The 15,353-nt window shown below is 59.3% G+C and overlaps 4 protein-coding genes across 4 annotated transcripts; 1 reads left to right on the top strand and 3 right to left on the bottom strand.

Moving 5' to 3' along the window:
- Window positions 1-627: 627 nt before the first annotated feature.
- On the bottom strand, window positions 628-2,974 carry KVR01_000919 (uncharacterized protein; the record flags this gene model as incomplete). The annotated part of the gene is made up of 5 exons (XM_044793354.1): window positions 628-1,112; window positions 1,227-1,596; window positions 1,649-2,241; window positions 2,299-2,857; window positions 2,933-2,974. 5 exons carry the CDS (start codon window positions 2,972-2,974, stop codon window positions 628-630), a joined length of 2,049 nt encoding a protein of 682 aa, XP_044650868.1.
- A 1,668-nt stretch (window positions 2,975-4,642) lies between these two features.
- Window positions 4,643-5,926, top strand: KVR01_000628 (uncharacterized protein; the record flags this gene model as incomplete). Its single annotated transcript, XM_044792311.1, has 1 exon — window positions 4,643-5,926. One exon carries the CDS (start codon window positions 4,643-4,645, stop codon window positions 5,924-5,926), a length of 1,284 nt encoding a protein of 427 aa, XP_044650577.1.
- A 2,270-nt stretch (window positions 5,927-8,196) lies between these two features.
- On the bottom strand, window positions 8,197-9,872 carry KVR01_000431 (uncharacterized protein; the record flags this gene model as incomplete). Its single annotated transcript, XM_044794858.1, has 3 exons — window positions 8,197-8,865; window positions 8,920-9,387; window positions 9,450-9,872. 3 exons carry the CDS (start codon window positions 9,870-9,872, stop codon window positions 8,197-8,199), a joined length of 1,560 nt encoding a protein of 519 aa, XP_044650380.1.
- A 1,166-nt stretch (window positions 9,873-11,038) lies between these two features.
- Window positions 11,039-13,027, bottom strand: KVR01_000171 (uncharacterized protein; the record flags this gene model as incomplete). Its single annotated transcript, XM_044783234.1, has 2 exons — window positions 11,039-12,202; window positions 12,290-13,027. 2 exons carry the CDS (start codon window positions 13,025-13,027, stop codon window positions 11,039-11,041), a joined length of 1,902 nt encoding a protein of 633 aa, XP_044650120.1.
- Between the last annotated feature and the right edge of the window lie 2,326 nt (window positions 13,028-15,353).

Raw genomic sequence — 15,353 nt, 5'->3', positions numbered from 1 at the left:
TGTGGCTCGATATCTACTTCTGTGGGCCCACGGCAATACAAACACCTTCAACAGCAAGCACATGGCCGAGACTGTCAGGTAAGCTGTGAGTGCTTACATCATTTCCCAGAGGTCCTTGGCACTAATAGACCCCACCCCACGCAATGTGACCTCGACACCGTAACGCCATAGCTTTTTCCTGGCCGGTAGTTGACCAGTGTCGCCAGCGTGGGCAAAGTGTCCACATTTGTTATGTTCTGTTGGTATCCCGCCTGGAGACCGCCCCGTTGCATATTTGAAACAATTCCAAACCGCCAACCTCTCTGAAGCAATGTTCCCATGCCCCCTCCTCTTCCCAGTATCGCCCTGGGAGCGGGATGCATCGATCGTCCTCCGACAAAGCAGCAGCAATATACATAATTTCGTCCGTGAAAGAGCAAAATGGCGGAAACATAGGCATATTATAATCAAATCGCAACCCTGAACAAAGAAGAACAAGTAATTCGAAGGCGACAAGTGGCCGGACTAAGCTTCTGTTGCTCAGTAGTCAAAGTCCATCTCGAACGAACCACCTAGCCAGTCTTGACGGAACTGTCCAGCAAGGCTTGTGAGAGAAGGCCGGGCAGGAGCTGGAGGAATCTCACGATACTATGGCTTGCTTCCCTTGGCCGCCTTTCCCTTTGTTTTCACTCCGTTGCCGTTCTCCGTTACCAGCAAAGCTGGGCCGGGCCCCTGGGGCAGGTCATCTTTGGTATAGTGGCTGGTTGCGTCATGGCCGAAGAGCGTCTCGTCGCCCTTGCCGCCCATGGCCGCGAACTCTTCCGGGTTCCTGTTCTCGAATGGTCTGGGCTCCGCAACGGCTGGCCGAGTGTTTTTCCTGTACACAGTAACAGGATCCTTCCCGTTCACGCCAGGCACCTCTTTGACTCTGACCGAGTTGATGCTGCTGAGCAAGGTGCGCTCCCGCGCGATCCCACGGCGCTGGATGTCGAGGCCGCTGACGCCGCCGACCAAGCCGTCGGTGCTGTCATTTACACCAGGGCCCTTGGCGGTCATCCACGGGTGGTCTAAGCACTGGTCCACCGTAAAGCGTCTGTCCGGATCAACCACAAGCATGGAGTCGATCAGATCAACTGCGGGAATCGGTTAGTCGACCATGAAAATAACTTGTGCAGAGACCACGGAGCCCCCCCCCCGGCTTCTTTTTTTGATATATATTAAAAAAAAAAAAAAAAAAAAAAACTCACGAGCAGGGTCGCCCACGGAGTCCCAGTACGGAGAAGGATAGTCGAACCTGCCGCTCTTGATCTGCTGCGACAGGGTGTATGGGAAGTCCTTGGAGTACAACTCATCGGAGAAGGGCGGGAACCCGCAGAGACAGATGTACATCACGACCCCAAGGGACCAAATGTCGACCGCTTTCGTGTACTTCCTGTGCCTTGTGTCGGCCAGGATTTCCGGTGCGACATAGCTTGGCGTGCCACAGAGGGTGGTGGTGAACGACTCCTCGCCAATAATCTTGGCGAGGCCAAAATCCGCAAGCTTGACGTGGAGGTCTCGGTCTACCATGAGGATATTCTCGGGTTTGATGTCCCGGTGGACGATATTTCGATCATGCTGTGGTACTGGTTAGTAAAGTGCGAGGAAAGCAAAAGCAAGAGTGCCTCACCAGGTACTTGATCCCCTGGAAAAGCTGAGTGAAGAGCTTCCGCGTCTCATCTTCGGTCAGCTTCTGCTTCATCACAATATAGTTGAAAAGCTCCCCCTCCGCTGCGAGCTCGAGCACGAGGAAGACAGCATTCTTCTCGTTGAAAGTGTCCTTCAGACAAAGCACGTTCGGATGGCTGACACCCATGAGAACGGCGATCTCCTGTTGCAGGCCGTCCGTCTTCGGCTTGTCCTCCAGCCCCGGGGTCTTGGTGAAGATCTTGACAGCATATCTCTTGCCGGTCGCTTTCTCGACACATAGGAAGACCTCTGCAAAGTGGCCCTTTCCCAGCTGCTCGAGCAAGGTGTACTGCTGGAGGAACGCGTTGCTTTGCCTAGCCCTGGGATACTTGAAGATGAAACGGGCCTTGTCCAGTACTGCTATCTCGTCGCCCTCCTTCAGCTCCCGCCGTTGGTTGCGCCCAATGATCGCCTCGTTGACGAAGGTGCCGTTGCTTGACAAGTCCTCCACAATTGCAATAGTATCATTAGTCTTGTGCTCTGTGAACAACAAGCAGTGGCGGTTTGAGACGCTGCCGTCATCCACAACGATATCTGGGCCAGATCAGTATCGACCTGTCAGAGGCGGCACTCAACAGTTGGGAGACATACCGCACTCGGGGTGACGGCCTATCAGGTAGCCACCGGATGGGGCATCGGCGATCTTTGTGTTCTCAAAGCTCTCCTCCCGCTGCTTGGGCGACTTCTTGGCGCCCTTCCTCTTCTGTGCGCCATCCTGCAACGCGTCTGACCTCGGACAAGCAGCCCTCTTCTTCATGACCAGGCACTTGCCGCCATACTTGGTGTTTAGGGGGAACAGGTAGCCCCAGACGCCTTCCTTGACCTCGTCCTTGACATCCTTGGAATAGGGCTCGTTGGGGTCGACGACCTGCTGGGAGAAGGCCTGGGTATCCTGGGGCGGAGAGGAGAAACCCTGGATCTGTGAGTAGGTCTCCTGGCTCTTGGTGAGGACCTGGCTGGAGCGGCCTTCGGGCGGGGTGGCAGTGCCTTCCTTGAAACGGGAGCTGCTCTCCTCGGGGGAGACGTGTGTCACGGGCGATGGCAACTGCTGCTTGGTGTCGACTGGTGTCTTGACCGAGAGCTGCTGCGACAGGCGCTCGGATCGGCGCGGTTTCTTGGACGAGTCAGGATCGTGGTCTGCGGGCGACCCCTGGCAAAAGGAGAGAATCAGTTATTGATGTTGGCGGGCGGCCGTGTAAGCCAGAAGTGGGACTCGGGAACCTACGGCAGCACGCTTCAATTGGCTCTGCTCGGGGCGGGGAGCCATGATTGTGGGCAAGGCAGTGGTGCGGCGGACGAGTGGAGGGGCTAGGGGGGAGCAGGCAAGAATGTTGGAATTCACGGTGAGAGGCGACGGTCGTGAGGTTCTCCTGCCTGGAGGGCGGGAGGAGGGATGTGGTCGCAGACTGGTAAGTGGGCCAAGTGCGCAGCCCGGCGATGTGGGTAGATGGGTGGGTGTCTGTGTGTCTCCGAGGCGAGCCGCGGGTTCGAGTAGTGTACAAAAAGCTTCCTAACCTTTGGGTGGGTATTTTTTTTTAGCGCGCCAGAGTCGCCGCCTGGACCTTCTTTCCCGTGTATGACTGTACGAAGGACCTAGGTAGGTAGGTACCCAGGTATGACGAGCCCCTGCCAGGAGGTGGGAGGTGGGAGGTGGGAGGTGGAAAGTGGACAGTGGAAGGTGGGAAGGTGGAAGGTGGAAGGTGCAGGTGCAGGGTGCAGGGTGCAGGGTGCAGGTGCGTAACAGGGCAGGCGACCAGGTCGTCCAAGGCAGCCCAGGTGTGTGTGTTGAGCCTCTGTGGTTTCTCAGCTGACTGACATCACCGGGCTGATGGCTGGATCCGAGCACCTGGCAGTTTGGTATGACTGCCGACCTGGGCGACCTGGCAAGACTGGGACGCGTCGCCCGTATGTACACATGCACGCCGGCTGGCTCACCAGGCAGGACTACCTGAAACATGGATACTGTGACTCGATGATGCCCGCCTCGGCCTGGGGGACGGGGACTTGGACCGGGGGCTTGGACGGGGGACACGGCTGCAGGCTCCAGCAGTGGTTTTGCTGTCAGCCATCCCATCAACCATCCAGGAACCTACATCACGCCTGGAAGGAGGGCCCGAGCGCCTTGGTAGGACCCCTCGGGCCTACAACGCTCGTCGACTCTTGGGTTGGTTGGCAGGTACTGTACTGTGCCTACACGGTAAGGCATCCCGGGTGCTCAAGTACTTTAGTACCTACCCAGGCAGATATCACATGGCCTGGCAGCCCTGGCTGCCGACCTCCCAAGGTTGGTTGAGGCGAGGTCTGCTGGCCGCATCGGTCAGGTCAGCCAACAACAATACTGTGCACGGTCACTCCTGTGCCTACTACAGTACCCACCGAGAGCAAACGGTGGTGCGCCACAGGAAGCCGTCCTGCCCCTCGCCCTGCCCCGTCTCCAGATGCCCTTCCCTGCCTTTCAGAGCCCCGCCTGCGCTCCTAACCCCTGTCTAGCGCGCTTTTCCAGCCACATGCCACAAAACGCCACAAACCGCCCTCGCTGAATTTTCTGGCAGAGTGCGGCTTGGTGTTGGCCAAAAAACCGGGGCTCGCCTGGAGGGAAGCCTGAGCTTGGGTCTGACTGTGAGCGAGCGCGCCAGTGGGGTCCGTCGGTTCGAGCGTGAAAGAAATCTCTCCGTCTGCATCAACCAGCGTCCCAAGACGTCCCCGGGTAGAAATCCCACAGTCTCCCACTCTCCCACTCTCCCAATCGTCATTCGCCGTGCCCCTCCCTTAGCCCCTCGACCCGAGACCGGGCGCCCAAGGAGAGAACAACCGGACAGGAGACCACAAGAGAGAGAGAGAGAGAGAGAGACGAGACGAGCACATAGCCAAGCAGCAGCCAAACAGCCAAACAGCAAACAGCCAAACAGCTTAGGAAGCCCGAGATCCCCCCAACATGGCGCCCCGTGGCCTGGTCTTCGTCGATGGGAGCAGCAGCGATGTCCTGCAGGAGGTCGCCGACTACATCAAGATTGGCGACGAGATCCGACCCCTGCTCGAGAAGAGCCAGACAGAGGATGCCATCACCGCCATCGTCAAGGCCTCCTCCATCCTGAACTCGGCCCCGGAGAAGGAGTTCGGCCCCGCCTACAACCTGCTCATCTACGCCGTCATCAACCACTCGAAAGAACCAAAGAAGCACCTGCCCCAGATCTGCCAGAACCTCACGAAACCAATCACCTCCTCCCCCATCAACGGCCGCGACCTCGCCCTTGGCAGCCTGTCCACCATCTTCAACCTTCTCGCCAAGGACGACCCCATACGATTCAATGTTCTGCTCCAGATCATTCGCTTTGTCAAGGCTAATAACCTCTTCGACACCATCAAGCCCGCCCTCAAGAACGTCCCCGGCTGGCTCGAGGCCTGGAACACGGACGACGAGGAGAGGCAGCGACTGTACGTCGAGATCGCCGACGCCGCAGAGGCCGCAGACGAGAACAAGATCGCCTACGAGCACCTCTTGCAGGCCCTGCAGACCTTTGACGCCGACGACAAGGACGACATCGCCTCAGGGGAGGCCCAGAAGCTCTCCCTGCGCGCCCTCAAGATGGTCCTCGTCATCGACCGGCCATGGGCCTACGACTTCCAGGGGCTTCGCGTCCTTGCGCCCGTCCAGGCCCTCGCCGACTCCCACCCTGTCTACGCACAGCTGCTCGACATCTTTGCCGAGCAGGACCTCGAGGATTTCAACGACTTTAACGACGAGCACGAGGGCTTCCTGGAGAAGGAGAGGCTGGACCACAAGACGCTGCAGACCAAGATGCGCCTCCTGACCTTTGCCAGCCTGGCGGCGTCGCAACAGGAGCGAGAGATCCCCTACGGCGTGATCGCCAAGGGCCTGCAGGTGCCGTCGGAGGAGGTGGAGCACTGGATAATCGATGTCATCCGCTCGCAGCTGGTCGAGGGCCGCATGTCGCAGAGGGAGAAGGTGTTCAAGGTGCACAAGACCATCTACCGCGTGTTCGGCGACAAGCAGTGGCGGGAATTGCAGTCGCGCATTGATGTCTGGAAGAACACCCTCAACAATGTCCACGGCGTCCTGAGGGCCCAGCAGCAGGAGGCGGAGAAGCAGAAGGAGCGGCAGCAGCAGGAGCTGGAGAAGAAGCTGGCAGGAGTTGGGTTCAGCGACGGCCCCGGTCGCGGCCGCCGACAGCAGCAGAGAACCGACAACGACGACTAGACAGCACAACCAAGTACGTCAATGGGTCCGAATGGCATCCGAAGGATGTACATCCCCTGGAGAAAATGTGTCATCTTCTCAAAAGAGATTACCACCCGGAGCGGAGGCCCACCTGGGGCCCTCCGTGTTTGCCAGGCGTTGGGAGGGCAGAGCCTAAGAGGGGGCCGGAAACATGCTCCGGAATAAAAAGAGAAGGTGCATTTTCGATCCACTTGGTCCCGTTCTGAGTGTCTGTCCCGGAGTGTAATGTTAATGTGCCGTGACCGTGACCATGACGGTCTTGTTCTATGTTTTATATCCGATATAGTTCTTCTGGGCCGTACACCTATTGTCCCCGAGACCATCATCATAAAACGCCCATTGTAATCCCGCTTGGTCCTTCTCCCCACGGCCGTCTCAAAAGTCCGCGCCCAGTCTCTCCCTGATGGCGGCCCTGGTCTGCTCGGCGACATCCTCGGGGGTGGGCGTGGCGTCGATCTTGACGACGCGGCCCTGCTTCTCATAGTACTCGACGACGGGCATGCTGGTGTCGACAAAGGTACGGAAGCGCTTGCGTATGCTCTCCTCGTTGTCATCGGCGCGGCCGCTGGTCTTGCCGCGCTCGAGCAGGCGCGACTCCATGACGGCCTCGGGACAGTCGTAGAATAGCACAAACTCGGCCGCACAAACCGACTCCTCGAACTTGAGGGCCTGGTCCAGCTTGCGCGGGAACCCGTCGATTAGGAACCGCCGCCCCTTGGCGCTTGTGGGCTGCCCCGCGATCTTGTCCTTCATCGCGTTCTCCAGCAGGGCGATTGTGACCTCCATGGGCACGATCTTGCCCTCCTTGATGTAGTCCTTGATCAGCTGCCCGTACTCGGACCCCTCCCGGTCCTGCTCCTCCCGCAGCAAATCTCCCGCCGAAAGGTGGGTGAAGTTGTACGCCGAGACCAGCTTGGAACATTGGGTGCCCTTGCCGGCGCCGGGGCCTGTGGGCAGGAGAGTACGCGTGTCAGTAATGCCGTCGGGTGCCTGGGAGCAACCGGGGCTGGGGGCCTGCCGTTTGCCATCAGTTCCTGGGCAGGACGGATTCACTGACCTCCAAGGACGAATAGTACTGTGGTGTCGGTGATGGGCATGTTGGCAGGCAGGTCTTGGGGCGAAGGGGGTTTGGGCGTGGATGTAGAGGCGCCTGGCGCAAAGTTGATTTATGTTCTTGGAGCTGGAGGTGAGAATGATGAGGTTGGAAGGGCAGGAGGGGGGTGGAGGCGCCGCGAGGTGGCAGAGGTAGGTCCCTGGATCTTGTGTGAAGCCAGCTTCCAAGGTCGGTAGTGACGTGGGGCAGCTCTCAGGGGGTCTCGGACGCCTGGACAGGCCGGACGGACTGCAGCTCGAGGTGGTCGAGAACAAAGAGCACTTTGCGTGTGGCTGGTCCGTGCCCGACGAGGACAGATGACCCTGTAATAACGAAACGTGCCACGCTGCCAACCTGTGGTCCACAATGCGTCAATGATATATGGCTGGCTTGTCTTTTTTTTGTTTTTTTGGCTTTTTTTTTTTCGGATTCTGCTTGCGTGTTGTGCCGTACGTGTGCTGGCTGAGACCGTACTGCGACAGACTGTTCGGTCACTCGCTTGCCCTCGGCTAGCTTATTCATGCCAGCAATACTGATGATGCCGAAAGGTGTTCACGGTTCACACAAGTCATCATGCCCTCCCTACCAGCTCCTCTCGCGTGTTCTTGTGCAAACGTTCAACTTCCACGTGCCTGGTGCGGACCTGCACATGTCCCATCCATGCTAATAATGAATAATGCGGCAAGAGGGCAGGGAATCTCAGGCATCGTAGCCCTGGTCCAGATACAGACTCGACTAACGGCACTGCCCCGCCCTGGCCCCTTCCCCCAACTGGTAAAGACACGGAGAACCCGGCAGCAGGATCGATCACCGTCAAGTCAATCAAGACACACGCTCATAATTCTCTGCGGACTGGATTAAGTCGGGTAATCAATCCTACTTGTACCCGAGTAGTGCTTATATCCATCACCCCACACTAATTACCAAAAGAACGGTGTGTCTGTTCTTCTCAAAAAAGATAATGGCCCAGCCTCCCAACCAACCCCAAAAAAGAAAAGAAAAGAAAACGCCAGTGGTATAAGGTCAGGCAGTCAGTTGGCCCGGCTCAGTGCGGCTGCTTTGATAAGACAAAAGAAGATCCATAACTCATATATGTGTATATATAGACAATTAAAAGCCCCGTCTCAACCGTTTTCGCCCACCGCCCCGCAGCATGCTACCTCAGGTTGAATGTGGTCTGAACGGGCGGGGGGCTCTTGACCGCCTGCCCGGCATAAGCCCCTGGAATCGGCACACTCTCGTACACTGGCTCGTCCGCCGATGAAGGCCCGTGGCCATGCTCGTTGATGGTGATTGACGGGAGGCTCGGTGGCGGCGTCGAGGAGGCTGGCCAAGACGTGGGGCTGGTGCCCTCAACCGGCGAGAAGGACTCCTTAGCACTGGTCTTGGGGGTGGCGCTGGGTGCCTTGACGGGGGGCGCCTGAAGCTTGAAGGGCTTTTCGGCCTTGGCGGCGAATGTGCTTGCGGGCTCGGGCACGTGTCGCCCGCCTGGCGTGAAGGGGTTGCCCTCCTCGATGTCGCCCAGGGAGCGGAACGCGGCCGAGGGTGGGAGGCGTGGGGACATGGTGTGCTGCGAGTACATGCCCGGCGACTTTGGGCCGTAGAAGGACGCGAAGCCGGGGGACTTTGGGCCGAAGCCCGGGGTGTTGGGGGCTGACTGGGACCGGAGCTGGGCGAGGTAGAGGTCGGAGCGAGCCTTGTCCCTCATGTCCATGGACTTCATGAGCTTCCTCTTGGTGTGGTAGCGGTAGAAGACGACCGAGTAGAGGGTGATGGAGATGACCTCGATGACGACCTCGATGATCATGCAGATCAGGGACCAGTTCTGCCCGGCTGTTAGCGGCGGAGCCCGGCGGCGGAGGAGGGGTTCCCGTCTTACCTGAAGCCTGCAAACGAGGGCGTAGTCGACCTGGCTGGAGAAGAGCTGGGACCGGGTGTTCTTGACACAAGACCAGCCCCACATGTCCTTGTTGTTGCTGTTGTTCCTCGAGTTCTGCAGGACGGCGATGGCGAGGACCCACATGACCATGCTCACGATGAACCAGCCGACGGCGAAGAGGGTGTAGTAGACGCCGACCTTCTCGGCCCTCCTGTGGCCGCCGCGGCAGTAGCCGACAAAGACAAGGATGCATATGAGCAGAGACAGGCACGAGGCGGCGAGCACGAGGCACTGTGGCCAGATGCTCGTGTTTGTTGCCCAGGCCGGGAGGTTGTTCTGGGCGGGGAGGGCCTTGGTGGCGTTGAAGATGGCGAAGGAGGTGCCGAGCATGGCCATGACAATCAGGCTGCAGCTGAAGTTGACGCTCCGCAGTGCCACCTTTGCGAGCCGCACACGAGTCTTGACTTTCTACGCGCGCGAGAGGGTTAGACGGCGGGGCCAGTGACGGACATGAGGGGAGAGGCACATACCAGGTCCTTGGCCTGCTCCTTCTCGGTCGACTCCTCGCGCTTCTCGAGCAGCTGCTCCTCGCGGAAGGTAGGGCTGAGGGGGTTGAGGGCGCGGCCGGGGGTGCCGGGGGCCCTCATGGCACTCTTGAGCGGCGACCTCGGGCTCATTGGCACGGCTGCGGACTCCCTGTTGTTGTTGCTGATGTAGCCGAAGCCGATGTCGCCGGGTTGTGACTGGGGGGGGACGGTCCTGTCGCCAAAGCCATCGCCGGTGGACTCGACGGGCGAGTGGATGCTGGTGGCCTCGGCAAAGCGCGGTGTCCTTGGTGGCTTGCCTATTGAGGATGTGGAGGAGGAGGAGGAGGAGGAGGAATCTGTGGATGATGAGCGCACGGGCTGGAGGTTGAGGGCGGCAGGCCGCCTCCTGTCGTCACTTGTGGGCATTGCGACGGGGGTGTGAAGATGCTCTGCTTGTCGACAAGAAGGGGAGAGATGGTGAGAGGAGACCAGCTGTCGAGGAGGAAGAAGGTGCGCGCTGGGCTGGGGCGAAGGGGGAGGGCAGCGGTTTTGTCAGTGTATGTCAGGTCTCACCAGCCGGTCGGGGGTGGGCGAGGCGAGGCGAGGTGAGGTGAGGTGATGGAAATAGACGCCCGGGGCAGGGTGGTGGAATGGCATCTGGCTGCCGTGTAGTGTACACAGTAGTAGATAGGTAGGTAGTACCACAGTAATGACAACCCCGTACAATCATAATCAAGGAGGGGGAGGCGGGAACTGGAAGCCGCCAGCAGCCATGTGGGATCGGGGTTGCTGAAAATATCGTCTGACCAGCCAAGCCAGCGTCAATGGTGCCTGGGTTCTGGGTGCCTCCTCGACGAGGCGACTCGAGCGACAATGAATCCGGCGCCATCGCAGTTGATTGGCCTGCAGCCCTGGTGATCAACGCTGGCTGCCCGGGCGGCTACCACAGGACGTGACGGGCGGCGGCGGCAGAGGCGCCGATGGGTATAGATGGGTATAGATGGGGTCGGTTGGAGATGTGCTACCCCGGTCTGTGTCGGCTGCCCGCTCCTGGTTGGCTGCCCGCCAGACCACCCAGCCAAGCAACCCCAAACACCCCTCCAATCAACGGCCGGCCATGTGTGATTCTGGCCCGCTGCATCTGCAGCCTGCACGCGCCATGCAGCCCTCGGCGGCAAGCCATGGTTTGGTCTTGCCCCTCACACCACCTGCCTGCCACCCTGTCTGTCTGTCATCGCAGGCCGTTGTGAAAAGACAAAGACGAGAGAAGAAGAAGAAGAAGAAGAAGAAGAAAAGAATACATACTTGGAAAAACGTACTTGGTCAGCAACACCGCAGAGACGGGCAGGCACTCATATGCTTGATATGGTATTACCAGGTATGTGTGTATGTGTATATATATAAATACAAGTCCGGCCTAGCACGGCCTGGGTGCAGTCTAGTGTCGCGCTGAGGGTGTGCAGATGCTACCTGGCCAAGAGCCTACCATCTGACTGCGTCTGCTATGTTTATGGCACGGCACACTGGCAAACTGGTTGACTGGCAGGACTGGGCACATCCGAGGGCCCTAATAATAGATTCGGCGCTGGCATTCAACCCGATCCACCAAACCTCGGCGAGTACTCGTGCCAGGGCTCGGCGGGCAGCTCGTTGCTGAAGTGGTCCAGCCCATACTCCGAGTCCAGGTCCGTGTCCGAGTCCAGGTCCAGGTCCGAGCAGCCGTCATCCCCCAGCCGGCCGTAGCCCCTTCGCCGCCGCCGGACCATCAAGACACCCATCGCCGTCAACACAGCCCCCAGCATGCTCGCCACGGCCCACGTCCCCTTGGGTATGCCTGCCCTCCTGCGCGGCTCGGGAAATGTCCAGTCGGGCTCCGTGCTGTCCGCCATCATGGTCACGTTCCCGTGGGCCAGGTCTAGAACCCGCGTCGACCGCATCACCGCCCCTTCTCTGTCCAGTGCCTCGGCCCACACCCGGTCCAGGCCCGTGCCGTTCACAACCAGCCTCGTCTCGAAGCCGGTGCGCGGGGACCTCGCCAGCTCAACGCCCGTCCCGCCGCGCACAACCCACCCGCGCACCTCGGTCGCTCCGTTCCAGCTGACGTAGACGCTGACGTTGCCGCCCCGGGCCTGCCTCACCGCGAGCGCCGGGTCCCACCACGGCAACGCCACCCAGTCCATCTTGTAGGCTCTGTAGTTGTCCAGCGCGTCCGGCGTCTCTTCCCCGTGCCACGGCGAGAACTGCACATCCATGACCGGCTCGCCAGATGCCGTGTGTTCTGTGAAGGACGGGCACCGGCCCCAGCCGATAAACACATTTCCCAACTTGCCCGCGCCCGCGCCCGCGCCCGCGCCCGCGGCTGGGAGCGGCTGGACGCTGCCCTGGCTCTGGGCCTGCAGCCGCGACGGGTGAAGGTACTCGTGCAGGAGCTGCACGGTAGGGGGCCATGACGTGGCCTCGATGGCGATGTGCAGGCCGCGCGAGCAGGCCGACCGGCACCTCCCGTGGCTGGTTGTCTTGACGTGGTTGTCGAAGAGGGTCATCTCCGTCTCGTTGCTGCCGGGGACGAAGCGGGCGTGGTGTTGCCAGCCCATGCTGAGCACCGGGCTGGGAGATCCCGTGCCACCCGCCGGGTCGAGTTCGACGAAGTCATTGCGTTTCCCGCCGAGCGTCCAGATGATATGGCCCGTCCTCCCGTCGATCAGCATGATGGAGTTTGTATGGCGGATGGAGATGAGGTAGTTGCCCGTCTGGGTCTGCGGGGTTGGAGATGGTCAGCATACGGTACCAGTACCGAGCCCTCGGGTGGATCATGTCGCGGGACAGGGCGGCCAGGGCAGTACCTTCTCGACGCTGTTGAGGTGGAAGGCGTCCCAGTCCTTGGCCACTGTCTCGAACGAGTCCATGGGACTGATGTGGTCAAGGGCCTGCCAGCTGAAGAGCACCTCGTTCGTCTCGAGGTCGATCTCCTGGAAGAGCGCGTTGAGCACGGGGAAGGCGGCGGGGCCTTGCCAGCCGTCCCAGCCGGACGTGTCGGCGAGGACCTCGTCGACGCCGGTGACTAGGGCGGTGCCATGACCGGTCAGCGCAAACTCATGCAGGTCGCTGTGCAGAGCTATGCCTTGGGCAGAGACGTTGTAGGCCAGGCGGTAGGTGTCGTCGAAGACGAGCCCGAAGCCATCCCCGAGGCCGTAGCCCTTCCTGCCCGCCCAGAAGGTGAGATAGCTCTTGCCGAGGTTCTCCTGGACGCGGGTGCCAAAGACGTTTTCGTAGTTGCGGCTCACAAAGACCGTGGTCAGGTCCTGAGCATCGAGGATCAGGGGCGACGCCAGGGGCGACGCCGGCACCCCGTCGTGTCGGAGGAAGATGTGTGACCCCTTGCCGGAGATGCCGGTCTTGTTCCAAATGTTCACTTGCAGGACAGGAGAGAACTCGTCGCTGGAGAAGAACCTTAGGCTGGGGCGGTTGCCCAGGTCTCCGCTGTTGTAAAGCTGGTAGTCTCGAGAGATGTAGTCTCCGCGGCACGTGGTGGCGAGGACGGCGAGCCACAGCCCCCAGGACAGTGTGAGCGAGGCGGCCATTGCTGCCGTGCTTCTGGACAGACACTGCCAGGGTGACAAGACATGATGGGCCAATGTGTGTATCTAAGTATGTATGTATGGAGTGAACAAGTGCATGGCCCATCCCAAGGCGTGGACGTGCGCGTCACCCGGGGCCGCCCATTCTCCAAACTCAGGGGCCACGAGGCTCATCAAGCCAGCTGCCGGCCCGCCGCCATGTTCTTGACGTCGACGAGCTCACCGTTGACAAGTGGACTCCTGACCCGCGAGTGGTCCTGATTGTTGCATCATTGATCGTCATGACGAGGGCTCCGACCCAGTGGTCTGCCGGCTTGTTTCGGGCTGGTGCTTGGCATATGGCAACCGAGATTTCATTGCAAGTTCCTACGGCCCACTGTCGTCGCCTCCTTTCCCTCAGGGCCAAGACGCTGCTGGTTGTTTGGCGGGGCCCGCGAGGGGGGGGGTAGGGAGTGTGATCTAGGGTTGGTTTGAGCACCCAACGTTGGGAACCTCGGAGCACTACAAGTGAGCGAACAACTTCACCCTGTCCTGTTGGCAACTCTCCTGTCCCTTTCTTGTTTTCCAGGGTTTTCTTTCTCCCCTGTTTGCCACAGGGGGGAAAATTAAGCAGTCCGCCATCACACCAAAAATAAAAGAAACTATCCTCGGATACGGGGAATCGAACCCCGAGCTGGTGAGTGAGAGTCACCGATGTTAACCATTACACCATATCCGACTACGGTGTGAGGAACAGCTGCGGGTTTGCACTGCAGACGCAAACTATATTGTCCTTTCATTTGGGGCTCCGAACAAGGCTTCACTGATACCTACCCCAGGTAAGCTATCTGAACCCAACCGTGGACATGTACATCCTTCAGTACCTGGATAGCAGTGCGCTCGTACAAGTCTACAATGGGATTCTTCTCAGCCAAATGCCACCCGTGATAGATGACAGCTTATGGGCCAACCTCTGGTACTGCTACTCTCCCTGGTACCTGAAATTGGCATTTGGAGCTTACGCTCTTTGCGAATTTGGTCTGGCCAGTGAAGATCATTCCTAGGCCGAGACATGTGGAATTCCACAGCATGAACCAGGGCCACCAAGCACATGTCTTAGGTTATGTGTGTATAAGATGCCTAATGAAATCGGAACAGGGCAAATCACGCAGCATGCGCGCGCTGCGAATGTGGAGACGGCGAGGTCATCCGCCAATGGCAACAACAACGCTCCAGGAAGGAGAAGCATTTCGACAACAGTGGGTGGTGAACACCAACCAGGCAATACATGAGGAGTCAAGAACGGGACAGTCAAGTAGTATATGAGCGTCATATGGGACGAGAGCAAGCTTCTCAACCACATGCCACCATGTCCTCAAGTGGGCCCCCGAGGTTAAGAAGACGCCGCGGGGACACAGACAGAATAATCACTCATGAGTGGGTCCGGAGACTTTGGCACTGTTTGACCGACAACCATTCCGTCCACTGTCATGCCTAGGCACTGATACGGATGACTGAGGGCCTCCTAGTTGAATTGTGCGATAGCATTGATCCAACGGCCCATATGCTGGGATGCCCCGGCAGATATGAGTTCGCCCGTCCATGACTATTCGATGAGGGCTGTGGTATTCTCTGCAGGGCTGGTTGGCATAAACACAAAAGCTTCAGGGCGGCTAACGATGCTATACAACAGAATCGGCTGGTAGACACACGCCCATTGCTTGAAAAGGGCTCTGACATCGGATAGTCAGTTCACCAAGCATCCGCATCACCATGTGACACGAAAAGTCCACACGCACTCACGCTCGAAACACCACCACCCTTTCCCCAGAGTGGTCCACGTTGCAATCGCCGAACCACTCTTTCAGTATGATTACGAACTGGTCGGTTCTCCTTTTCTACCTCGACTCTCAGCTTCGCCCAAAGTCTCGCCATTCCGTCGTGGGCCCGACGAGGCTGGCCAAGAGTATCTGGACAGACAGCAAGTGACACAACCATGGTCGCGCCTTGGGTTCATTCAGGACTCGACTGGGTACGCAACACCCATTTGGGGCTTCGTTGACACTGATGGAACGACGGGCGTGCCACGAAACCTACCCAGGGACCATGTGTCGCTGTCGAGCTGGCCACGGAGTTGGTGTCCCAGTCCACAGACAGACCATCGCGGTGCAACAGGCCACCAAGTACCGTCTCACCTCAACCCGAAACCCGGTGCCATGCTGCCCAACTGCCACCAGGCCCCGATGCCTGGGGACCATGGCAGACACCCAGGCTGAGGCCCTGTTCGCTAAATCAACGTATGACAAGGACACGGTGACCTGCGTACCCTGGGAGCGAAGAAGCTCGACCT

This window comes from Diaporthe batatas (genome assembly GCF_019321695.1).
Source record: "Diaporthe batatas strain CRI 302-4 chromosome Unknown Contig00001, whole genome shotgun sequence".
Classification (NCBI taxonomy): domain Eukaryota; kingdom Fungi; phylum Ascomycota; class Sordariomycetes; order Diaporthales; family Diaporthaceae; genus Diaporthe; species Diaporthe batatas.
This window is presented reverse-complemented; position numbering and strand designations above follow the sequence as displayed.